Source organism: Pterocles gutturalis, unplaced genomic scaffold (assembly GCF_000699245.1).
Source record: "Pterocles gutturalis isolate BGI_N339 unplaced genomic scaffold, ASM69924v1 scaffold19160, whole genome shotgun sequence".
Lineage (NCBI taxonomy): Eukaryota > Metazoa > Chordata > Aves > Pterocliformes > Pteroclidae > Pterocles > Pterocles gutturalis.
In genome coordinates this window covers 3,416-30,699 of record NW_010138725.1, presented here as the reverse complement: position 1 = coordinate 30,699, position 27,284 = coordinate 3,416, and the positions used below count along the sequence as shown (strand labels likewise).

The 27,284-nt window shown below is 39.2% G+C and overlaps 1 protein-coding gene across 1 annotated transcript; it reads left to right on the top strand.

Moving 5' to 3' along the window:
* On the top strand, positions 1 to 27,284 carry MAP7 (microtubule-associated protein 7; the record flags this gene model as incomplete). Its single annotated transcript, XM_010083120.1, has 14 exons — positions 1 to 164; positions 1,018 to 1,129; positions 4,732 to 4,842; positions 10,254 to 10,367; positions 13,810 to 13,934; positions 16,931 to 17,046; positions 17,455 to 17,735; positions 17,936 to 17,938; positions 19,754 to 19,934; positions 21,645 to 21,840; positions 23,219 to 23,320; positions 23,606 to 23,656; positions 23,747 to 23,804; positions 27,146 to 27,284. Coding segments are annotated over 14 exons (1,753 nt in total), but the record flags the coding sequence as incomplete, so codon positions are not given.

Genomic DNA, 27,284 nt, shown 5'->3' with positions numbered 1-27,284 from the left:
CTGCTAGAGGATCCATCTGGTTAGAAAGAGAAGAGAGAGCCCGGCAACATTATGAAAAACATCTAGAGGAACGCAGAAAGAAACTAGAAGAGCAGAGGTTAAAGGAAGAGAGAAGGCGAGCTGCTGTAGAGGAGAAGCGAAGGCAGAGAATAGAAGAAGATAAGGTAAGAATAAATGTCGTGAAAACACTTTTCAGCTTGCCTTTACTGTAAGATATGGTACTATCAAACTTTTTTTTAAGGGTTGGTGGAAAGAATTAAACATAAGCCATGGTCAGTATAAGAGTGCGTGAGAGAGGATTTTAAGCCTTACCTGCACTGATACTGCTTCTTTAAGTGTCCTTTGTGAATCAAAAGCAGCTCAGTTGAGTGTGTTTGGATTACAGTGTGTGACACTGTACAAACTCATGCAGAAAAATACAATTTGGGTTGGTTTGGTATGGTTATTTGCTAATTCATAGCCCTCTAGTATAAGGGTAGCTAAATAGTAGTTGTCCTAACAAAACCTTTAAGAAAGTAATTTTGTGATGAAATATGCCCTTGGCTGGTTTAGCTCATTTAAGCTGGGAACTACGTGCAGTGTGATCCTATGCAAGCCAACTCATCCTTGCTTGCCTTTGTTTGTTTGATTGTTTGTTTTTGATTCCTCTCTATCCCAGTGTTCTAGTATGTAGCAGGTGGGAGATACAAGGTGGGAAGCAGCCCTAGAGGGGTGTTTGTATAGTGGCTGCTTTAGCAAGACCACTGTTTTTTCTCTGCCGTTCTGCAGGTCTCAAACAGGTCTTACCATTTCAAAATTACAGTTAATGTTTTAACTTATTTATGGCTTAATTACTGCTTAATTCTTTTCTAGAGTTAGGGTGGTTCATCTGAGTGTGTGTCTTAGGCAGCATGTAATCTCGAACACAGCTCCAAGATGCCTGCAAGGTTTTGTCTGTGTGGAGGGTAGTAGGGTTTGATGAGAAGATTAAGTTAAAAACCCAATAATATCCAAACGTATTATCCTGTTGTACTTAAGGAACGACATGAAGCTGTTGTACGTCGCACAATTGAAAGAAGCCAGAAGCCAAAACAAAAGCAAAACAGGTGGTCCTGGGGAGGAACACTACATAGCCGCATTAATAACACAGGTAAAGAGGGAGGCTTGGTTTGCCAGACAGTTTCCCTGCCCTGTCAGTGGACTGGAATTTACTTTGCTTTTGTGAAAAGGAAGAATGATTCAGTGTATGCTGGTTTAAATTCTTTGCTCTTGATCTTGTTGCTATCAATGGCATGTTTTTGACATTCTTGTGTAGCAAAAAGGTAACAAGGAGAAATAGGAACAGAAGTTAAAATTTGTTTCAGGAGTTGACTAATACTGTAACTGTCTTACTACAGCTTCTCACTTCTGCTGCTCTGTTGTTTGTTTTTGTGTGTGTGTGTGGGGGGGGGTGCTTGTGCTGTGTCAGTCTTGTGATCTGAATTACTGTGTGCAAATGCTAAATATCGTGGCTCAAAAATTAGGTCTGGTGGAAATTACCAAGTATGGAGATTATAACAGACACAAGGAAGAAGAATTGTTCTGTGTAATAAGCTATCTGTACCTTGTACAGATATTTTGAGAGATAGAAAAAGTCCCTTTTCCCCTTTCTTTTCCTCCCTAGAAAAACTTAGATGGGCAAATCAAGTTTAAGTGAATTTTAGCTATATGCTTTTTTCCCCACTTATCTTCTCTAACTTAATATGCCAATCATTAATGTGTACATGCTCTGTTAAATATGTCACAAACCCAAAAAAGAGAACTTGTCCTTTATTTCTTTTGCCAGAAAATGGTATTTAGAATTCTTCTGTTCCTACTCTAATGTGTACATTTCAATGTGTCGAACCTTTCATCAAGGAGGGGAAAAAAGTAGAAAAAAGAATGCTCTGAAATCTTTGTCAAATATAAGTTCAATAAACAGTTATTTTTCATAAAAGGTAACTTTTTTGCTCAATTGTATAATTTATTTGATTTTTTTTTTTCTTTACTGTGAAAAATCATTGTCTTGCATTCTGTCCCTAGGTTATTTTTTTGAATCATCATTCACCTTTCTCGATTTAGCAGGCCTGGAGCACCACTTCAGATCTCTGAGTGGTGCTAGAAAACCTGGTACATAATTGCTGTGGTTTGTTGATTCCTTTACCCGTAGCTAGTTCTCAGGAAATGAGATCATCAGTAACTAAACTGCCCTCATGTAGTTGCAATGCATGCTTAACATCATGCTGATAGATTAGAACTGTTGTTAGTACCAGATTTTTTTCATTATTATTCATTTTTACTATGGAAAGTTACCACTGGCTGACTCTAAAGATTTGGCACAATTCACTGAAATGAAGCATAATATTCTGTCTATTGGAATTCAAGGAGACCTGATTTGAATATTTTTGTCTTTTCTAAAACCCTTTTGACGTACTATGCATGCATCAGATTTACATTTATTTTGCACATGAACACAAACATATAACCAGCTGCATTGGCTGATGTGTTGCTCAGATATTTTAATTCTTATTTTTTAGAACAAAGAAACCAGCAAATCTTCTGGGCAATGGCATTTAGCCTATTCTACATTTCTTTTGACGTACTATGCATGCATCAGATTTACATTTATTTTGCACATGAACACAAACATATAACCAGCTGCATTGGCTGATGTGTTGCTCAGATATTTTAATTCTTGTTTTTTAGAACAAAGAAACCAGCAATCTTCTGGGCAATGGCATTTAGCCTAGTCTACATTTATAGGATTCCTGTTGCCAACACTTTCACACACATCTTCATGCTGAATTTCATTCTTTTAAATAATGGTCATTGACACGAGTGAAATGTTGTCATGCCAAGTACAAGAGGTGATTTGTCATCTTCAGAAAGCTGTTCTATGCAGTACATCCTTTATGCCAAATGTAGAAACTTTTTTTGCTGTACTGATATACTATGCATTTTTCTCAGCCATAGATTAGATATAGGAGATCAAAATCCCCATCCCATTCCCACAAATATTGTTCTGACAAAGATCTGTGGTGCATAAAGCCTGAGTATTCTGTCTCCAGTACTGGCTTGCACACAGCAGATCAATGTAGGATAATCTTGCCAGCCTACAGAAGTCTTGTTCTTGGTTATAATATTTAGGTTTCTCCTTTTAAAACCCATTTCTGTGTTTTATGCCCCTTCCAGTACCCAGTTTGCTGGTTCTATACCCTCACTGAGTCATTCTCACATGAGACAAAGCGAGCAAATAATTGCATGGGGTAGGAGAGAATCTTTCCTTCTTTGCCCCAGCCAGTTATAGTGAATTCTATATAGCTCAGAGATCTGAAAGCAGTAAAGGTATTTGTCATGCACTGTATTTCAATTAAATTTTTTTGTACACAGCGAGTTTACTTAAATCTCCTGGGTCAGAACAGGTAAATACAATATTGCTGTACTTGTCATAAATAAACAATTGCAAATAATATTTCAGCAACATCCTCCTTAATGTTGTCAGTGTCCTGAGTTTGCATCTGCTTCCAAAACAGTACGTGAACGTATTTTTGCATGCACAGAATATGAATCAGCAGAACATTTAGGCATATGCTCAAGCCTCATTGCATTTTAGCATGGATTAATGCTTTGTGGAGAAGTGCTGAGGTTCAGTGCATGCTAAAATTTGAGCAAAAGCAGAACTGACTCTCCCAGCATCTTCTGAATGTCAGATTTCCAAATGGAAATTTGCAATGGAGGACATGTAGTTGACGCACTTAGCTTTTTTCTTTTTTTCCTTTTGAGAGAGAGAGAACAGGAAGCATATAGCTGACCTGTTCAGCTCCTTCCTCCTCTTCTGCCATTGCTACCTTCATGTGACATGTGTGCACAAAGCATGAGTGATGTGTATTCTTGAAATAACCATCACCTCCCCAGTAGGGTGCAGATGCTGACTCTGCAGCAGTTGTGCAGGCACATGACATAATACTGCTCTAAAATATACAGAACCTAAAAGCAAAATAAAACTGTTTAGTATCATATACCAAACACATGCAAATAGTCTCTAGCCTTACCCAGAGACTAATTTTCTTTATCTGCTAAGCTGTGTGTTGTTCTGGATTGACTAACTACAACTTCATTCACAGCAGGTACAAAGTGACTCTATGGTGGGAAGTTTAGCACTTGTGCATAACTATGGGATTTTTGAATAAATCTTTTAATTTCTTTTGTGCTTAACCATGCTTCCCTTGTGCACTAGTTTTCCCTTTATCATTCAGTATTGTGTTGTCACGATACTGACCTTCTGCCTAGTAACAGTGCCCTGTCAAATGTCACCTTTTATTCAGGTGCTAAGGGTTTTTATGAATGATTTCATATTTCCAAGCATCTTGATCCTTCTCTGAAGCTTTTTATTGTAAGTCATGAGGAAGGTTTTTTCTGAGAATATTGAAACAAACAAGGAAATATCATCTTGTCTACTAGTACCTACTTCTAATCCTCCATTAAGTCCTTGGATTGCAACCTGATTGAATGATAATCAATAAACAGAATATTTCAAACATTTGAAACTTAAATGGTTTTGTGCCCAGTCTTTGAGTTACCTGTACAATGTCTGCTGAAAAGTCCATTCTGTTTTGAAAGTTCTTGTGATAGAGCAGGAGTGACCTAGTCATGTTTTCCTCTACCCACTAGTGAGCTAGGAACTTGCACTACTGCATGTGGGCTGTCAGTTAGCATTATCTCCATTTGTTTTAGATCCAGACAGGCGGTCTGTTTCAACAATGAACCTTTCGAAACATGTTGATCCAGTCATTAACAAGCGGCTCTCCTCCTCATCTGCAACATTACTAAATTCTTCAGACAGAGGTACAGTTTCAAAGAGGAAAAAAAAAAGCAAGAAAGAATGTTCTATATTGATGTATTACTTTGCACATAAAACAAGCTTCTGAAGTCATTTTCTGTACTTCATCTAAGTGGGAGTGAAAAGACTTCAAATGTGAAAAGTAAATGGTTGAACATTTTTTCCTGTGAGAAGAAATATATATTTCTTGGTTTTTGAAACAAGAGAACTTACCTAAACAATCTCACTTTAGCAAATGATGATAGCAGTGCTTCTGTCAGGTTTTTAGTAAATGAGGTACAGCTACTGAAATACTACATCGCTCCATAGTGCATGCAATCATGTGTGACTTTTTATTTGCAACAGGCCATTTTGTCATTATTTTGCTTTCCTTTCTTCTTTGGTAGTAGTTCTTGAATATCTAAGAACGTGTTGCATGACGCTTTCAAGCAGTTTTTTTAATTACCATTTCTGATTAATTTTATTGAAGAGGTATGGATGTTTTTCATATGGTCTGTTTATTGACTTTTTATGTCCAGTTATTTTTCAAAGATTGTTTTATTTCAGTGTATGTTTTTGATGTTTACAACTCTGCACAAATGATAAACAATCAAGCTTTTGAAAATTAACATAGCTGAATTGCTGCCTCTGTTCTGAGGATTTGTGAGATTGAAGCCATTAAGCTTTAAGGAATTTTATAGAAGAATGTCTCTTGTATAAATTGTGCAAAGAGCTTTACAGAGAAGTACTTGGTAGGGATTTTTTGTTCTCTACCGAGAATTAGAAGTTCTGTCCCATTTTAGTCTACATAAATACATGTTTTCAGAAACAATTTTTAGAATGGAATTTTGGTTGTGTTGTAAAACTCATTGGTGGATGTCATTAGTGTGTCATAAGTGCCATGTTTTATGTGCATGCTTGTACGTGTGTATCTGTTTGATTTGATGAGCCATATTAATCCTAGTGGGCTAACCTAGTTGTAGAGTCTGAAAACTTGTGAAAAATACAGCATTATGTTAGGAAATAATTTATTAAAAAACTCTAATATTTTTTCCTTTAAATGTTGAAATCCAGTGAATTTTAATTTTATTAGCTTTTCAGGTGTATATATATATTTTTTCCCAGGTGGTTGCTGTTCTTTGCCAGGGGATGCTTGTTTGAGGAAGCATCTTGTGGGGACCAGAGGACAGCAGCAGGCATTAAATATGAAGGGTAGTCTCTTATGGACTGTAACTTGTTGTGTGATAGTTTCTGCCACCCATTTCAAATTCAGGAGAAGTTAGACTGAATAGTAGGCAGTCTAGCAGTGGGGAAAGGTAAGGAATACGGAAGCGATAGCCTTATATCAGTTTAAATATTGAGGGAGGCATTCTTTGCTTGGCATTTTAATTGAAACAGTACAGAACTCTTCAGAAGTCTCTCATGTCTTTTGCAGACTTGAAGACAGAAAGCAAATCCTAACACTGCAAGTGCCCTCTTCCTTGTGGAAAGTCACATACCTAAATCTAGTTGAGCATGTATCTGGAGAAGTGCCACTGGTCTCTCCAGTAGCCTCAATATCTTTAAGGTCAAATACTTAGAGGAAGGCTCTAACTGTGTGCTCCTCATTTCACCTTCCAAAGGGCACCCAATCACACTTTGTAATGCATACTCCTACCTGCAAAACAGCAAGCTGGAGACGAGGATGACAAGCTTACCTTAAGTGGCTTATAGCTGTCATCAAGAACATGTCTTCTGTTAAGCAGCACCTTTTTATCATTTGAAAGACAGATTTTTTTTTTTTTTTGGTCCAGCAAAAGATAAAAGTTTTCATTAACTAATTGCCTAAAATACTGCTTAATTCCTTTTCAAGTATAGTATCGCTATACATCTCTTTATCACAATTTTACAATCGGGCAGCTAGAACATGCTTCTCGTTATGCTTTTGTGTTAGTGCTACAGGTCTGAGTAGTTAACAAAACATGAACACACATATTAAAGTGGAGAAAGCTGCTTCTGACCAATAACTTTTGGTAATTGTGCTCTTGAAGGAAAGCTTAGCAAGTGGGTAATACTTTAGATGAGTTAAGAATTACACACTTTCTTAGTTTTGAAATGCAAAACTTGCACTGTAGTTGTGTTCCTTCTCCTTTCTGCAGTGCTTTCAAACAGGTGATGGTCTTGATCACTGCATCACGTTTGTGTGCCACCTTTAGAGAAGAAATTCAGGGACTCCAGTATAGTTTTGTGTTGAAAGAGAATCTAAGCATAGAGTAGTTTTTCCCCATTAACGCCGCACCATGTTTATGGCTTTGTATGAGCAAACACCACTGTTATCAACGAGAGTGTCCTTTGTGGTGCTCATCAGGAGACCTGTTAAATCCCTGCCTCCCATCTGTTCCTAGAACTAATCAGATGCTGCTGCTAAGACAACTTTCCAGTGTTCAGTTTGTATATCCTGAAGACAATTACCGATTATTGTAATCAAGTCACTGTTGCCAGCTCCCTGGGACTTCGCGTTTTTCAGTTACAAGTTAGTCTATAAAGATCTTCTTTAATCTTTTTAAACTAACCTGCTGGTAGCTGGGGGTATGGGTACTTGCTTGCACCGGCAAGCCTCTTATGAATGTTCTTCCTGTTTGGAAATGAGGAGCAAACATCTCTAAGAGCGATAGTCTAATACAGCATGAGAACAAAAAATATTGTTTCCCCTTGTTTGTCAGGTGGTTTGAAGGACTAAATCTTGAAAACATAACCCTAAGGCATTAAAAAAATAAAAAAGAGCAAGAAAAAAAAGCCCTGACCTCATTGTTTTAAAGTCAATCTTATCTTGGGATGCTCTTTGTTTTGTATTCAGTTTGCTTCAGTGTGAATTGCACACCAAAATTATGTTGTTCAATGCATTTAGGTGTTAATACTCTTGTACTTAGAACTCAAAGTGGGCAAAAGTTTATTTGGCTGTTCTAGGTTAATGGTGATGCTAATGAGTGCTAGAATATGTATCGAAAGTGTCCGAATATGGTGCTTTCAGAGAAGTGTGCATTTGGAAAATTCAGTATGTGATGACCTTGATCCACAAAGCCAAGGTGTATTTAAATGAACTCTGATCTGTATCCATTCTAGAGACTTAGGGAGACTTCACTCCAAGCTCCTGGCTAAAACTATTTTGACACTTCTGAATCAGGCCCATTGCTTATATGGAGAAGAGAGTTTTTGTTGGTCTCTCTTAGCTCACTGTTGGTGCATGTCAGCTAGCTCACTTCCAAACAGTGCCTCGGTGCTGTTAGTTGTATGCTGTGGGCACACAATTGCTTCCAGTAAGTGATGTGGATATAAGCTTCCCTGTGTTAGGGGCAAAGAGGAAAAAAAGAATTAAACCATGTTCACCTTTAGGGCAAGTGACATGAGATAGGTGAGACATGGCAATTTAGTATTCCAAGTCATCAGTATCTTAGCTGTGTCCTCCTTGAGACTCCTTCATCTTTGGGGCTTCACGTGCAAGGTATGCGGCTGGCCCCCAGGGCCCTATGACATTGTGACATTTACTTCTCAGCTGTTTGCAGCTGTACAGATGAATGCCAAGAAACTGATATTAGACATAGTACTGATTTATTGGCCTAAAATTTCAGGGATTGCTTTCTGAAGTTGTATGGTGATTGTGTTAAACTAGGGTACAAGAGTTTCTCTAGACTCATCCATACTTGTGCCTGTGAGCCTCACCTAGTAAAGCTTCAAACCACCAAAAAAAAAAGTTGGCTTACAATAGCAGCTTTAAACAGTAATCATATTGAGCATGGTGCCTGGAGAAGAAAGGAAGCAAAGATTTTCACCATTATTGCATCCAGTTTGATGGTAGTTCTGTGGTTTTTCTTCATTGTTAAATTACAAGCTTAATGGTAATGTGTGGGCTGTAATGGAGGTCTCTGTAGGGTATTTTGTGTGTCTGTGTAATCTGTACTGTCACAGAATGGAACCGTTAATCCCAAAGAGCTCTGGCAGTAGTACATTGTGTAAGGACACTTACCCAGAGAGCCCGCTGTGTTTGAGAGTCCTATATTTCTATAGTAATGCCCCTTATTGAGTTAGCAGAATTTAGTGGAGCAATTTGAGAAGCGAAAAACAGCACTAACAGTGTATTAGGCAGTTATGTTTTCATAGGATGAGACTGAGATCAGCCCCTCTTTTCATGGGGCTCAGTGTGGAGTAGATTAAAGACAGATTCAGAGTTTATGGCTATTAAAAGTGATGGATCTCTACTTTAAGAAATGCAAATTAATCTCGTGTTTATTACAACCAGTCACTTAAATTGATGTTTTAGAGACTGAGCCTCATAAATTCAAGCTGCAGTTTTGTTGGCATAAACACCAAATTAAGGCCAATGAATGCTGAGATGTTAGAAGACCTGATTTAGCTTGCAATATCAAGATTATTGCTATGGTCTAACCTTATTATAATGAACTGCTATGGGAAATAGTTGAATGTTATGTTTTGTGATGCTCATTACAATACAATTTCTTGCGTCAGACTATCAAAGAAACATCTAGTTCAATTAAAAAATAATTTATAGGGCTCTCTTGGTTACCACTTCACCATGATCAATGTTTAAATGGTATTTTTTAAAAAAGTCAAGAAGTTTCAGAAGGCAAAAGTAATATATTGACAAGCTAAGTTTGCAGTAAGCAACACTGGGAAAAGCAAGGTGAAGGAGCAATTGGATCCAGGTCGACATGCACTGTTTTCAGAACAGACTAACAGTGCAAAAAGTTGGCTATTGTTTCTGTTCTAAATAGAAAATAATCATTAGCAGGATTTTTTGACAGAGAATTAATGATCAAATGTACTTACTGTATTCTGCGGCTTCATGTATTATTGAGACAACTGTAGCTGCTGAGCTTGGTATTTGTGGTTGAGGTGTATTCTATCCTTTTGCATGCTTTGATACAACCTCTTTCTTTGATAGAATGCTCTGTACAGTAGTAAACAACCTTTGTCTTTTCTAGCTAGGCTGGCAGGCTTTGGAAGGTGTTTTAGTAATTGATCTTTTTTGTAACTAGAAGGCTATACACCTTATGTGTAGAAAGAGTTTGGGACACAAACATCTCTGTCAAAGGCTACGTGTAGGAGTGGCAACTGCTCTCCTAGTACAGATGTTATCCTCTCATTCGTAATAGGGAATGTAGCATATGCGGAAAGTATCAGTATTAATTTGATAGCAATTTGCCATAATGCCACAGGCAGTAACACAAATGTTTGGATATATGTGTTCCTATAGGAATTCCTCTGCTAAAATGGAGTAAGAATAAAATGCAAAACACTGAACAATTATATGCTTTTGATCTCTGAAGAACAGTTTCAGGATTGTTATGGCATGCGGTAGTGAGAATACTAATATTTCTGCAACGTGTAGTTATTTGTGAGGTGTGTGATCTAACATCTTGCTTGTATGGTGCATGTTCAGCTCGCCGTCTACAGCTCAGTCCATGGGAGAGCAGTATTGTTAGCCGGCTCCTGACGCCCACTCACTCATTCCTGGCTCGAAGTAAAAGCACAGCTGCATTGTCTGGAGATGCAGGTAAACCTATAAGAACCAGAGGCTTCATGTCTCAGACACTTATTTTTCTAGATTGGCTGTGGGATATTGTAAGTTGTTGATCTAATGATGAGTGTGTGGTAGTATCCCAAAATGAGCTTGAATGTCCGTGATTACATTGCATGACAGCATGGAAGCTTTTGCTTGTACAGTTGTTTGCTATGCCTCTTTCTCTTTCTCCCACTACCTTTTTCTACTTTCTTTTGCCTCTTCATCAGTGCAATAAATTAATACAACACATGCAGAGTAACGATGTCACACTGTCCATGGCTGTTTAAGGAAATGAGCACAGTGTTGTAAAGGGCTGATTCAGCAAATGCACTGCTAAGGGTGTGAGTTGCTTGCTGCGAAGAATACTTTCACTTTCTGCCAGGGCACTTCCCACATGGAAAAAGTTAAGACTTGTAGATAGGCAGGCCCTGGTTGCAGCGGATTTAATACATGGGAAGTTAAATGTGCAAGTTTAGTGAGGTTATAGCAACCATAAAATTCTCTGCCAAACACACAATAGCTCTCTAATGTACTTACTGAGGGGAAATTTAACATGCAGGAATGTGAAAATATTGCTAGGTGGTGACTTAAAACCCAGGCAAAACTGTATTCCAAAGACAACCAGGGTATACTTGCTATCATTTTAGGCAGGTGTCAGCTGTCTCTTTATCATAGGATGTTTTATGATCATGCACTCAGAACTTTACCATTACAGTAGTCTATCACTGCACACGCTCAATGTTTAAGTCTAGGCAGGTCTTTTCTGTGCGATATGGACAGGATTCTTATTCCAATTAAAGGATGTAGAAGGTAAGAAGGAATAAAGATCTGCTAAGATTACTTTTAAAGAGGCTTTCACTTAAGAACTCTTGTAACTAATTAGGCTGCAGTATATTTCCACATGTGCAGCACTGTTGGAGCAAAACTGTGGATGATATTCTGCAAACAGTGGAATTAACAAGTACATAATTCCTTTTTACTCTTCACAAACAACAGCTTGTAAAATTAATACTTAATCTCATCTACCAGGCAGGATATTGGAAATTCAGCTCTTCATTAGGGAATAGTTGAGAAAGCAGTGCCTTAATTTTGTAAGTCATTACTTTACTGGAGCAAGCATGAAGATTTTTTTTGTGACTGCTGTTGTTTATACTGCGTAATAAGCTCTAAACTGAGTGGAATATTGAGAAAGATTGTAAATAGCAGCAATGGCTGATTTGACAGTCACCAGTCTGAGGTAATGCCCTGAAATGCCTTCCTTATGCTAACTGGAACTGTACCACCCAGAAGAATAATCTGTCTCCTCATTGTTTTCCAGGCATTGTTCTCTAAGAGCAATAACTGCAATCCCTTCATGCAGGACAGTTCTGGAGATTAGTGATCAGGTGGTGGTAATGGCTCACAGCTGTGCTCTGAGCACTCAGCTCATCCCAGCCTGTCATTATTCCCTAGAAAATTACCCTGCTCTTTGTCCATAAAGATAAATTACAATACAAAAAGTCAAAATCAAATTAAATATGGATTCATGTCCTTAAATTTTGAGTTATTAGGGATATCCAGCATAAGAGTATGTCTGGATTTTTTTTAAATAACCCTCCAAAACCAAAATGTTTTAAAAATAACTCTCCAGAAGCTCCTCTGAGTAGATGTAATCTTTTTGGTACAGGATTCACTAGGAGTGCTTCCTGAATCATTGTTTGGCAATATCACAAATGAAAATGAACTGCTTTGTCTTTTAATACTTATGATGTCATCCTTGGTGGTAACTTCAGGTAATCAGCATGCAGCAAGACAATTGATTCACAAGAGGGTGGGAACCACATAAATTGTAAGCAGTTTAAAACATATGTTGTGCCCCTGCCTCCTGTCTGATTTAGGTACACTCAGCCAAAACAAAACCATAAACAAAAAAACTCAGCCATTTTCTTGTTTCTTGATATTTTTTTTTTTAAATCGGTCATCTTATAATACCTCATTAAACAGAGATCCCTATAAATGGTAAGGCAAGCATGAGTGCCATTGCTGTAACACTTACATGAGACTCTTTATTCATAATGTTAATCTCAGTGAAGGAGAATTTGTAGCGTTAGTACCATTAAGTCTATGAGCTCTTCCTGTAGCAGCAGCTGTACTGGAAGAATTAACTGTATGTGGAACTGTGTTCTTTCAAGTGTTCTCAGAGAGGGATCTACAGGCAAGAAATGTTGGTGGTTTTTACCAAGGAAACCAAGGATTTAATTCTCTTATACTTTAAAAAAAAAAAAAAAAAAAAAAAAAAAGGGGGGGGGGGAGAAAGAGGGGGGGGGGGGGGGGGTAGAGAAGTTACCATATAGGAGCTCTACTTTTCCTACAAGTAACATGCTGAATAATTATGCTAAGACTATTAAATGACCAGGAAGGACAATCAGGAGCAGACAAATAAAATCTGTGGGTATAACATCATTTTCCCTAGTCTTCTCCTTCACTTGTATCAAGAGAAAGTCCAAGAATACTTTGCTGCAAGAAGTTCACCATGATACATTTTGCAGTGTTACAATTCTCTTGGAATATGTAGTCAGAACACCATATATCTGATAACCTGCCATTGTCAGGAGACCTTTTGGTAATAGTTTTTGTCCTTGTGCAAACTAATGGAAACTGCCATCTAGGTTATTTAAACAAATACTGATTTACAAGTTGGTTAGTTGTTGTTAGCCTGCTTTTTCTAACGTGTAAAGTAGTTTGCTGTCAAGACTGTGTTTGAGTCAGCTGATATTCTAGCATTATCAAGAAATATTAAAAGTTCTTAAATTGATGGACTTTAAATATTCCTAAAAGAAGGATTTCTAAGAACACATCATTTGCTAGAAATTGTAGACCACAATTTAATTGATTTCCTAGGTGCAACTGCTTCGTATTGTTAACGTGTTTTGATCTTTCTGTGTATGTCTGCTTTTATTTTCCTTCACTTCCAAGACCAATTAATAGGCATTCTGATTTTAGTTTGTGTTCTCTTCCAAATGTAATTGAAACTCACATCAGTGCACATACTAAGCTAGTCAGTCAGACCTGCTGTTGTGTCCGCTGCTTTTTCAGAACTACCAAGTTATTAAAACTTAGCTGAAAAACATTGTTGCTTTCTACTACCCAGTTATGCTGGCATACTTATTTATTTAAAATAAATTATTAGTTTACAAATTGAAAAGTACATGATTGCCTATTGAAATTGTATCATTTCTATGTGTGTGGACAAGCTAATGTATCAAATGATGGTTCTGACTTGAGAATTAGTCATTGCTCTATATATTAATACTGTCTTTCTTTTCTGTTTTTCTCGGTGGTTTCTGTTCCTGCTGGCTTTCCTCTGTTAATTCTTCAATGCTGCTCTGTAATTAAAATCAATAAATAATAAAACCAACCAACACCATAGTTATCCCCATTTGTCCCCGTTCAGCATCTTGCAGCCCCATCAGTCCTCTGTCCTACAAGGCCGTGAGCTGTAGGAATCCAGGAGACCGAGCAAAGCTTTATGCCTCTACTGATGCTGTTGGACGTAGGAGAACAACACATCTTGCAGGGGTAAGCATGCCAGTGATACTTTTGATAGTGTCTCATGCCATGACCACCTGATTGCATTGCTTGTTAAGACAGAAGTAGTTGCAAGGATACTTGACTAAGTCTGATCCTTCCCTCTGCATTGTCCCCATCCCCTCCAATTTGTTTCATGGTTGGCTGGATTTTAACGGAGATATACAACATTAAGTGGTGATGTGGCCTGACTATGCACTGAGGAATCCATGTGGAAAAGCACCCATGTTTGCAGAGCAGATGCTTTAGCTTCTCCTGAGGCACGGAGTCAGTTACAGTGTGTGTGCCCTTTTCTCAAGGGGATTCTTTGCTGCCGTTTAAGGCCTGAGCCAATGTTGCGGCTTTCTCCTCATCTGTTCCCTGAGCAACCTGTTTTCACAAAGCCTATAGGATTTCCTGTCTTCTAGGGCCTCTAGCAAATTGATCCGAGCCTCTGGGATCAAGAGGGGGAAAGGCATGCACTCACACATGTCTATAGGCATAAGCACACAGGGCACTGTCACTTCAGCTTTACTTTCTTAGGAGACCAGGCTAGTAAAGTTTTCCTTGTTCAGAGCAAAGAACTTGATTTAGGAGTATGGTTTGTAAGTGAGACTTTGCACAGATCACAAGTTTATTCTGAATGATTTAGTAGCTGTACTGTGACTGATCTGAGCTTTCAGGGAAAATTAGAACAGCATGATACTGGCAGACTGAATTACTGAATTAATGCTGACTGTGCTCCAAGACAATGGGGTGCAGCCAGCTCCAGTTCACATATCGTTTGTTGAACCTGAGCAGTTACATTTTTTCCTTTTACTCTACAGCCTGAGTTTGTTTAGAGAGTGAGAAGAGCGAAGTCATCTCTGCAAATGATTGTGTAAGAGGTGCTTGCATTTTCATTTGGCCTGATGGGCAAAAATGTCAAGAGACAGTGCTGCTGTTGACATCCTTGTTGGAAGCAGTGTTAATGAAAGTCACGTGAATCATAGCCAGTATTTAATCTTTTAGGCAGATAGTAGTATGTTGAATCTTCAGTTAAGGCGCAGCATTGGGATGTATCTTAGAGAGATCTCATAGTATGCACACAGTGCATTGCAATCGCCAGGGCTACCAGTTTAACACCTCTTGGGTCTTTCTCATGGCAAATGGTTTGGGGTATTTTGTTGTTGTTGTTGTTCTTTGGTTGGTTGGGGTTTTTGTTTGTTTATTTTTAATTAAAGAGAAGAAAGGTTAGTACATTTTGGTGGAAGAGACAATGTAAAAAATGTTATTAATACAGAATGACTGAGGTAAGAGCTGGTTTCAGTAACCTGTATGATGTGAAGAAACTTTTATTACTCTGTAAAGTTTTGTAGGAATTCAGTTTTATTTTATTGATATTAAGAAAAATTTTCTGATGCTCTGTTTTCAAGACTAATCAAGTAAATCAAATATACAGAGTTATTGCTAGTGAGCCAAAATTCTTTTTCATTGTAATGCATTTATTCTGGCTGTGTATGCTTTGGTAACTCAGGTGATTATCATATTAACCAATATATTTCTGGTAAGTTATACTGCTAAAGAGCTGGCTTGAGTAATGATTTTAGGATTGAAACTATCTGTTGCTAATATTAAGTTATGGTTTTGGCAACTTAAAATAATTAATTTTAAACACCTCCCCTATGAGGACAGGCTGAGAGTTGCAGTTGTTCAGCCTGGAGAAGAGAAGGCTTCAGGGGGACCTTACAGCAGCCTTCCAGTCCCTGAAGGGGGCCCACAGGAGAGATGGGGAGGGACTTTTTACAAGGGCATGTAGTGACAGGATGAGGGATAATGGATTTAAACTGGAAGAGGGCAGATTTGGACTAGATATTAGGAAGGAATTCTTTACTGTGAGGGTGGTGAGACACTGGAACAGGTTGCCCAGGGAAGCTGTGGATGCCCCATCCCTGGAGGTGTTCAAGGCCAGGCTGGATGAGGCTTTGAGCAAACTGCTCTAGTGGAGGGTTGGAACTAGATGATCTCTAAGGTCTTTATGAAGATAAACCAAGGGTTTATGTGCTCATGCAGTTTTTTCAGTTCAGGAGATAAGCATTGCAGAACTCTCAGCCAGTGAGGTTCTAAAGCAGTGTGGTACACACACTACAAGGGTTGTACTTAAGCCCCAACCAAGCTGGTGAGTAGCAGCCCCTCTGCATCATGCTGGCTGAGTGGCCACTCAGTGTACTCTCCAGTCTTGCCATTCTTTGGACTCCCAGAGTCTGAGCTCATTGTTCCAAAAACCTGAAGTTTTTAATCTATAGTTAAATGGAGAAAATATACAGATGCCTAAATTCTGGTATATTCCTTTAAACTAATAGTTCTATTAATACAAGCCAGAGATATAACAGAAATACTTTAAAAAAATAAATTCTGATATGAGAAATAAAGAAGCAAAAAGAGGAAATCTCTACTGTGTATCCGAATCGATGGCAAAAAAAGTATGTGCTGTGGAATCATCCAAGAAAAAAAGAATAGGATAACTGTTGTACTACATTTGAGAGTATCTCTGGTGTTCACATATAGGCATCAAAGCAAAAAGCTTGTGCTATATAGGGACTGTGAATAAGCATGAGCCTAGGGGAGTGTGTGTCAAGGGATGTTTTTTGCTCACTCTTCAAATGAGATCCAGGGTTTAATGGGAGCAGTGGAAGGTACTCTGTGGCAATCAGCAAAGATCAAACCTTAAAAGGTAATTTTTTGCCTGTGTAGAAATAAGCCTCTGCAAATTAGGCTATTGGGTCTTAAGACAGTAGAGAGCATGATTAAGAAGTATTCCTGTTGTCAAATGCATAGTTACTGACAAAGATGGTGGCAGACTACTGGACCTATGTTAATGAACTTGTTAAACAGGCTGTCAAAACTACTGACTCAGCACAGCTTTTTTTTCAGCCCCCCAAACCCTCATCCTTAACTGAGCTTGCTTTGCTTTCTTTAGCCATGTGAACTCTGCCTTGACTTTTGTCTTTTTGTTTGCTGAACTACAGACTGACAAAAAAGAAAAGGAGAGAGACCATTTGTCATCCAGTTTCTCAGCCAGCTTTAAAGGAGGTCATTTTTCTTCCAACCTGAAAGCTAGATCACCAGCTCCCTCTCCAGTTTGGTAAGCCAAGTACATGCATAGCTGGAGGTTGAGTTGCAGGCATCTCTGATCTATTAATTAAATGTGAAACAGTGCAGACTTATTTGGTGATGTAGATGTTTTCTCTCTGCAACAATGGAAAGACAGTCCTGCTTTTACAGAAATACTACTACTGCTTTGAGGAAGGGAAAGGAGCAATAAGATACCTCGTTTCTTCCCTTTTGGCTGGGCTCAGTGCTCACATATCTGGAGAGTTGCCAAGAGAAGCATTTTACATGAAAGCTAATTGGTTGTTCCAGCAGTCTTGCTTGATAGCAGAGAGATAAAGAAGTTGTTTTATTTTTAATTATTGTAGTTGTGGAAGTGGTGTGTAGGTGGCGTCCAGCAGAGCATGTCTGATAGTGATTGTTGCTCTTTGTGGTTCCCCAGGCACGCATCAAAGTCTCTGCCTTTCTTGCCTGGCACACCCAAGCAGGTTACTTCTCCACCTGCTTCCTCCAAAATTTCCTCTGCTCAGGCATGTCCTCCTTCTCCTGGCAACATCCGCCCAGTCAAAAAAGAGGTCAAAACAGAGAGTGAGAAGAAAAGACCAGAAAAGGAGGCTGAAAAGGCCAAGGAGAAGAGGACAGAAGAGAGTAAAGGAACTTCAGCAGGTGTTGAAGAATATGCAAGTCAGGAGGAGCTCACTGTCCAGGCAGAGCTCGCTCAAGGTAAGGAGAGATCCTCCTTTAGGTTAAGGAATGTCTGGAAGTCTCTCATGCTCTTCCCTCCTTTTATATAAAACAGCATGGCTTTCAGTAGTTTTCTATCAAATGTTAGTATAAATTCTTCAGAATGTTCCTGAACTGGCCTGTAACCTGTTTGGCTCAGCTACCTGTTAGCTCTGTAGTCCCACAAGCCAGGAGGTCAGCAGGTAGTGATCACTGGTGGAGCTAATCAAACTTTTTCAGGAAGATCTCTCATGACTTTTACTAATACTAATGAAGTTTTAAAGGTATTTTGGGTGTGCCTGTGCAAGCTGTTGTCATCTTTTCTGACAGCAGGGCAGGTGTGCATTAAGCAAGCTCCTTGTCACACTGTCAGCTTCAGCACCTGGGGCAAGAAGTGAACCCCAAGCAGCACAAAGCTGTGCTGTCTTTAGCAGTGACAGCCCTGCCTTGGTCTGTGTTTGTAAATTATAAAGGGCTGAGTTGCAGTAACTCTGTCATTTATACTGTTTTAAATATTACAAAGACTCTCTGGTATGTTTCTGATCCAGGTTGTAATTGCAGCCCTGCATTTTCTTACCTTCTGTCTCTAGGGCTACTATGAGCATAGGTCTAAAAGGCCACCAAGCTTTAGAAGGATCAAATTAACTTACCTTCTAATATTTGGCCATCCCAAAGTTTTCCTGAGTTCCCAGCTACATCTTGGAGGTTAGCCCATGCCTGGACTGTTCCCTGGGGGTTGACTGAATACCTGTTTTGGTAAAGTGAGAGTATAGTGTTCTGGCTGAGGCTAAACTGTACCAGCTCACCTCAGGGCTAGAGAACCAGCCCCTGGCACTCTTTAAATTACTGGTGTACGTATATCATTTGAATTCAAGGTGAAAGCCCTAAAGCAGTTATAGAAGACCTGCATAGTTTTTACTTAATAGAAGAAGAGAGCAGAAAGGTCAGCAGATGTGAGCATTCAGCACAGAGAAAGCAACTGAATTTGAGTTTGTATGCATGCTGAAGTGTAGGAGCAGCGAATCAGGTACAGAAAATGGTGTAGCATCCTGAAGGGTTGTTGCAAATGTGTATTTAAAATAATTTCCTGGCTGTTCCTAATGACTTATTTTACACCTGTCTTCCCAGGATTGGAATCAGATTCCATTGACAGTTCAAAGTCCTCCCTATCCATGTTTGTCTGCATTACCAGATATGATTACCCTGGGAATGCTTCCTTCAGTTAGCTTTTGTGTTGGTAATGGTCCTTGGCCTCTAGAGAAAAAGTACAGTTGAGGTGCTCTGTGCCTGTGCTAGGGAATGCCAGGCAAACTTAAAGAAATGTAAACTAGTGTTTTATTTGAGGAAGAAAACCTGTAACACATTCTCTACCAGGTGGCCAAAGCTGGTCCTAGATAGAGTTTATATGAAGACACTCAAGATTTGAACATAAGCTGTAGTTTACCATTAGTGGCAAAGCTTGCTAAGAAGCTGCGTTCTGTTCCTACGAGTTACCTCTGGAGTAACTGCAATAGTAATGACAGTTTGTGTCCTACCCTTAATGCAGATCACTTCAGGCAGCTGACATTTGAGTCACCAAAAGTGACCGGCCTATCACAAGAAGTCTGGCTCTGCTCTTGAAATGCAGATGATCAGCCAGAAGAGAGTATATCATCACAGTGTTTCATTTCTGCTCTCAGAACAGAATTGGGCAAGCTTAAGAAATGTGATGGTATGGACTTGCTGATTCAGCATAACTCCCATTGAGCACCTTTCAGCATTTTTTCTTCTGACAGAAGAGTTGGCTCAACCTTTCAACTGCAGCTGCTTTCACATAGCCTGTAAAAACAAACTTCCCTTAAAGCATATGAACCTTTAGCATCTAGAAATTTCTACCTGCTCTGAATAATTTACAAAACTACGTAAGCTTGAAAATGTTTTACAGAGTATTTGAAACTATTTTCTACTTCTTTCAAGAGAGTGTTACCTTGGCCACTGTGTCTGTGCAAAGTAGTTTTCCTTCCCATGTGTTTTGGCAGCCAGCCCATCTCTACCTCCTGCTCTGCCAGCTCTTTCTCCCCTGCCAGCCCCCACAAAGACCTCTGCAGGTACAACTGATCCTGAAGAAGCAACGAGACTGCTGGCTGAGAAGAGGCGCCTTGCCCGTGAGCAGCGGGAACGGGAGGAGCAAGAAAGGAGGGAGAGAGAGGAGCTTGAAAGGTGATTCTAGACCTTCGCAGTGGAGAAGATATGTTTTTAGCAGCTTCTTGTGCATATTCTGTTGATATATTGTGATCTATGAAGCACAGTACTGACATAGAGGAGGCACCAGTTCCTCCTCAAGAACAAATTTTCCTGTTGGGGTTTTTCATAGGCATAATATATACCTAAGTTGATCTGTAAGGTTAAAACTTATCCCAAATAGTGCTTTAAAATAGGGCAGGAGGAGAGAGCAGATCCTTGCTGTAGTGATTCCTTGTTTCCTCAGAGATTAACAAAACTATACTTGTTTATTCCAGCTAGGGTACTCTGTCCAGCTGTTTTCAACTTTTAAACTTATGACTGTGACTATAAAACAAGTTGAGCACCTTTTTAGAGGGATGCCATGCCTGTGGGATTTTTTGGGAATTCTTTAACAACATTGCTGAACATAAGAACATGGCAGAGCTGGTTAAAGTAGCCTGGCTTTCCAGAAGGCTCACAACATGGTGCCTCTCAAAGAGGGTTTTAAAGAAAACAAGCTGCTGTGGCATAAGAGTAATACAGTGAATAAATACTAAGACTGGAAGTTTGAAAACAAAAGGTAAAGAATAGTCAGCTTTCACAGTGAAAGGAGTTCTGAGTCTGTTCAGTGCCTTCATAAATGAACTTGAAAGGAGTTGTGGCCAGTGAGATACTGCTGTTCTTCAGGGAGATAAAGCAGCTGTGAAGAGTTTCAGATGTATCTTGTATTACTGAGATACAGAATGAAAGCTGACTTGTAATACTGCCTTAGCAGATAGGAATGCATATAAGGAAATGATCCTAACCTAACTCATGATGGTCTCTGGGCTAATTATTTCTGAGGGAAGAGATCTTCTTTGGATTTGAGTATATGATAGTATCAGGTGAGTCATGGTCAACAAAATATACGAACTGTTACAAGTCACTACAAGAGACGGACAAAATGAAAATGTAATTCTGAACTATCCAAGGTGAATCCATGTCTTGAATGTTGAGTTTTGTATATTTTTGAGACAGTAAAATCAGTAAAACAAGGAAAATAAGTGCAGACAGACATCAAGGAACATCACAAGTACAGAACAGCTCCCATATGAAAATTTACTAAACAGGTGAGGATTCTTCAGCTGGGAAGACCATCTGTCTTCTACTTCTGAGTGGGGATACAATAAGCTACAAAGTCTTAAAATAATTTGTGTGACATCAAGAGTGAAGGGGAAAACACTCCTTGTATTACACCCTGTAATAGAAGGATGAGGGGGCATTAAGTGAGGCTAGGAGTTAACATTCAAAAATCAGCAAAATTAGATACTTTTTTTAAAATTCGGGAGTCACTGCCGCAAGATAAGATAGGTGCCAAAAATATATACTATTTCAAAATATGAGGAAATAAAATTACAAAGAAGTGTTTTGCAGCATGTATTAAAGACAATGACACTTTCTGATTCAGAAAATATGCAAGCCATAGATCAGTGGGAACCAGGCATATGCTGAACAAGTATTGGTATTGCCTTGCAAAGATTTTATGTTCCATAGGGCTCCACATTTGGCTCCTGCTGGAAGCAGAACATACACCTTATGAGTGAGACAGCAGTGCAACCTTTATCCAGCTGTTCTGCAGTGCTGGTGTCTTGAGTCAGGAATCTAGTGGTTTGGGTTTTTGCCCTCCTTTTTCTACTTATTTTACTTATGCTTGTTTCATGATTGCAGACAAAAGAAGGAGGAGCTGTCACAGAGGATAGCTGAAGAACGAGCTCGCCGAGAAGAGGAAGAGGCTCGCAGACAGGAAGCAGAAAAAAAACGAAAGGATGTAGAAGAGGAGCGGGAAAAGGAAGAACGGCTGCGCCGACAGGCAGAAGAGAGAGAGCAGAAGGAGAAAGAAGAGATGGAGCGCATTCAGAAACAAGTATGCTCCCCTCCCGGAATTTCTGTGCCAATCTGGTTGTCAGTGAAGTGGATGAAACAACACCTCTTATGCAGCACCTAGATTAGACGGACATTTAAAATGTCAGTGCTATATATAAAGTGAATAGGGCTGGGGCGGTGTTCATTCCATGGAGTGGTTCAAAGAGTAAAGATATTTCTTGACAAAAACATGTGGTAGGGAGTTGAGTTTTGGTTTGGTCCCCGCCCCCCATCCCATAGAATTTATTTATTTAGAACAAATCCTTTCCTATTCCTGATAAATCATGATGAAAAAAAGTCAATAGAGTTGTATTAGGAGATTTTAATGAATGGTGTTATGCAAGAGAACTCAGTCCCCACAGTTACAGAAAGTCTAGATGCCAAGATAACTATTCAGAGTGTTCGAGACATAGCATTGCTGAGTTTTAATCCTATGCCCAATAAGTGCTCCAACTTCTGATGGGCATAATGCTGATTTACTGACTTCAGGAGAGGCTGTGGTAAGCATTTTGGATAGGATTCTTCTCTTCTTGGACATGCTCTTACTTTTTGCATGTACTTTCTTGTCACCAAAATTCAGCACTTCAAGCTGCCTCATAGACATTAGGGGTTTTTTTCTGGTATGTAATTAAATGTATGCTTCTGAAACTAAATTTTAAAGGATTGTGTTAGTGAATATAGCTTAGAAACTGCAGTTTTCTTTTTCAGAAGACGTATGCTGCTTTCTTTGAAATGCTAAACTGAGGTACATCCCCAGTTTAGCACTCAGAGATAAATATGACCAAGTTTTTTGGATGTTAGAGCCGTAACAAATGAACTGTTGTAGTAGTTCCATCACACAACACTGTCACTGTCAAGGAGCAAGGCCTCTCTACAGTATATTCCAGACAATTTTTACATTTAATTTATCAGGAATGGAAAGCTTGTGCAAATGTACCTGTGGCTGTTTGTCCTTGGTCCCATTAAGTGATGACTCTGGCCAAACAAAACATTCTCTTCCTTTTGTTTGACTCTCAAAAACATGCCCCTCTCAAAACATAAATCTCTTTAATACTTCCCTGGCTGCTGTTTTAATACTGAAAGTTAGGAAATGTACTCCTTATTTGTCATCTGATGTGCTTTCATGCGCATGCCTCAGGACAGGCACAGAACCAAATATGAAGTCTGTTGTTCAGTTACACATCTCTTAATGATATGCAAAATGTAGAGGTTAATCAAGAAGTGTGCAATACCATCTGAAAAGATTGTTGGTGACTTGAAAACCCCCAAAGTGTATTTTCAGGGTGTGGTAGATATCCATAGTTAAGGACAGATTTATACTGATACCTGCTTAAATAGTAAATTATCCCTCGCTTCTTTTTCTTTTACCGTCAACTTAGAAAGAGGAGGAAGCTCGCCTACGGGAAGAGGCAGAGCGGATTCGATTAGAACGTGAAAAGCATTTCCAAAGAGAAGAGCAAGAGCGCTTGGAAAGGAAGAAGGTAACTCAGTACATGCAGGGAAACTGTAATTTTTGCCTTAGCAGTTTGCTTCCATCTCAGCTGTAGGAAGTTATCCACGATACACATGTGCCCTCAGAAAAGCTGCAGTCCTCATCTGTGTAGCCTGATGTAAAAGTGAAGGCAATATTGCCGGCAGTAATAAATAATTCATCTTTTTGCAATAAACAGATGCATCTGATAAATGACAAGCAGTTGTGGTTTGGAAGAGATAGTTTTAAATTGATGCCAGCAAACATTATTTTACCCCTTTACATTTCATTGTAGAGGCTTGAGGAGATCATGAAGAGAACTAGGCGTGTAGAAGCTGTAGATAAGGTCAGTGCTGCTACTTAACGTGTAAATACTGGGCATGTTTCATTTCTTTTTTTGCCATTTTTAATTTACAAAGCTGTGCTTCCTTTGTAGAAACCCAATGACCAGCACAATGGACATATATCAAAGGCAAATATTACTGGAGAAGCAGGTATTGTGTTTTAACTGTGCCCTGAGCAGAACAGGTGAATAAATGCCTACTAAGCCAAGGATTTGAGATACAATTCTGAAACGTGGCGCACTAATTGCAGTAAAGAAAACCATGAGTGGAATATAACTGAAGTTTTTGCAAACAGCATTTATTTAGCCTTTCTGTATAGGTTGTTAGCCATTACTAAATAAGTCAGCTGTTTTACCAACTTAGTCGTGTTGGTGTTTAACGAGAGGGTGTTGCTTATCAAGTTTAATTATTTATAAAGTGAAAAGAAACACATTCTTTTATGATTCAGATCACAAAAGAAAATGGATTTTATAGTTTCTTTGCATAGTATTACAGATATGGTTGTTGCAGACTTATTCCATTTTCTTAAAGGGTTCTTTCATCTCAGTTATCAAAACAAACTGTTCATTATCCAAACATCTCCCTGTGATTTCTATCTTCCACACCTGCTGCCTTATTCACTTGGTTTCAACTTCTATTTCCTTCAAAATTGAGCTTATACAAATGCTTAGTCTTCCTGTCACACCCACAATTTCAGTCTTCCCTTCTATTCCATTCCCTCTATCTTTTTTTCATTTTAGGTAAAGTTTTAGACAAGATTTTAATACTTACAATCAAGGAAGCAAAATAAAGTGTAGCTCATATTCAACAATGACCAAGTATGAATTAGGAATATTGAAAGATACTGAAGTCAAGCTGCCAAATGGCTTATCCTATTGTAGCATAACACATTAAATGACATGAATCTTTCTCTTTTGTGTTTGAGTGGAGTAACACAAAGGACAAATAACAGCACTGGCTGCCTGTACTGCTTTTTTTTTTTTTTTTAATGTTTAAAGTGAATGCTATAATTAGCACCACCAAGAAACTTCTTGACACAGATAAAGAGAAAACTGCCCTTACCTTCAGGGCCGCTCTACTGTTCAGTTTTGCTTTATCTAGATATGCTATTGAGTTAAAGTTATGAATTAATGGACATATTTCAGCCAACTCTAACTTTACATATTATGCTCTAACAGACTTCTGACTATAGACAAATGGTGATTTTTTTTTTTTCTTTTTCTTTTGGTCTTACTGTTTGGCAAAATATGAGGAGACCCTCATGGGAATGGACAAATCACGCAGTGAAACTAAGTCCATCACCTTTTTGTCATTTGTTTGGCCTGTGCCTCAAAATAAGAGATAACTCTGCCTTTCCAAAGCAAAAGAACTTTCTTCTGCTTTTCTATTTTAATTATTAAAGCAAGTATATTTTCCTGTTGTTTCACTTGGAGAAGCACAAAACCTATATTGCTAATATCTTCATGTAAAACTTGCCAAAGATCAGACAAAAAGAAAATATATAGGGAGTGGAAGCAAGAACAGGTTAGCTGGGAGGTATACAAAGAGGCTGTGCGAGCAGCCAGGGATCAGGTTAGGAAAGCTCAAGCCCAGATGGAATTAAATCTAGCCAGGCACATAAAGGGGAACAAGAACTTCTGCAAGTACATCAGTGATAAAAGGAAGACTAGGGAAGTTGTGGACCCTCTCTGGAAGGAAACTGGAGACGTGGCCATGAGGGATACAGAGAAGGCTGAGGTGCTCAATGACTTCTTTGCCTTGGTCTTCACCGACAAGGGCTCTGGATGCACCGCCCAAGTTGCAGAAAGTGAAGGTAAGAACTGGGAGAAGGAAGACCTGCCCACTGTAAGAGAAGATCAGGTTCAAGACCATCTAAAGAACCTGAACATGAGCAAGTCCACAGCACCTGATGAGATCCATCCATGTGTCCTGAGAGAACCGGCAGATGAAGTTGCCAAGCCGTTAACCATCATATTTGAAAGGTCATGGCAGTCTGGTGAAGTTCCCACTGACTGCAAAAGGGGAAACATAACCCCCATTTTCAAGAAGGGTAAAAAAGATGACCCAGAGAACTACAGACCAGTGAGTCTCACCTCTGTGCCTGGCAAGATCATGGAGCAGATCCTCCTGAAGTCTCTACTAAGGCACATGGAAAATGAAGGAGAGGTGATTGGTAACCAGCATGGCTTCACCAAGGGCAAATCATGCCTGACAAACCTCTGGTGGCCTTTTATGATGGAGTTACAGCATCAGTGGACAAAGAAAGAGCAACTGATGTCATCTACCTGGACTTCTGTAAAGCGTTTGACACTGTCCCCCACAACATCCTGGTGGCCAAACTGGAAAAATATGGATGTAATAGATGGACCACCCACTGAATAAAGAATTGTCTGGATGGTCGCACTCAGTTAAACTGGAATAGGGCAGATTTGGACTAGATATTAGGAAGAAATTCTTTACTGTAAGGTTGGTGAGGCACTGGAACAGGTTGCCCAGGGAAGCTGTGGGTGCCCCATCCCTGGAGGTGTTCAAGGCCAGGCTGGATGAGGCTTTGAGCAAACTGCTGCAGTGGGAAGTGTCCCTGCCCATGGCAGGGGGGTTGGAACTAGATGATCTCTAAGGTCCCTCCCAACCAAAACCATAAGACATTTTGTGTAAAAGAGTTCAGCCCAAGCATGTAGAGCATAGCAAAACTGGAGCAGCTGAAGCGAGGGTCTCCTCAGATGAGGTTTTGTGTAACTGAAATAAATGTGTCCAAGCCTATGAATATTAAACTGTCCTTGTGATTATTGTAACAGATGCTAGTATGGGAGGAGTGCAATTGTTTCCTTTTACTGAGCTGGATGTGAATTAGTGTAACTGTAGATACAATACAGAAGGCTGTAGTTGTACTTTAAAGAACATCCGGAATTAGGCCAGTAACGTCTATCATATGGTCTTTGGATGAAGCACAAGCACACTCTAATTTTATGTTGCTCTCTACAGCATTTTACAGTAGTGATTTGGTACTTGTTGAAAGAAATATCCTTTCCATTGAGATTTTTTTTTTTCCTCTTGATTTTGTTTTGGGTTTCAGTGAGTGATTAACAAAGGAACCAAGAAGTGGATGAAATGGATCATGTCCCAGTGTTCTCTTATTGTCTTCTCACTGCTGCTTGAGAAGTGGCAGCATAATATTCTATCAGATATCAGCCCATTTTGACCACTGGCTTATGTGTTGAAATTGCGTATATCATTGTAAAATATTTATTCTTGGTCATAAATCTATAGTTTTGAAATCTGTGGCATTTACTTCAGAACTGAAACGGGGATTGTGTGCCCAAAAACTTGACAAAGGAGGCAGGGTGTCAGGGAGGGAAGCATGTGGGAACTCTATTTTTTTAAATCTGTAGTTTGCCTTGATTGTCGTGTCTTTTGTAGGAAATGTCTTATCCTAATCTGCAGGTAGATTATGTTGCTTGGTTTTATGGAAACCTGTTTTCTCTCTCTAGTCATAACCAGTCCTGCATCTCTCTTGGAACCTGCAGGAGGACTTCAGCTCCAGCATGCAACGCAATCTCCACACAACGGGAAACCTGCCACCTGCACACATGTGATTGTTTCACATCAACCCCCTGTAAATATGGACAG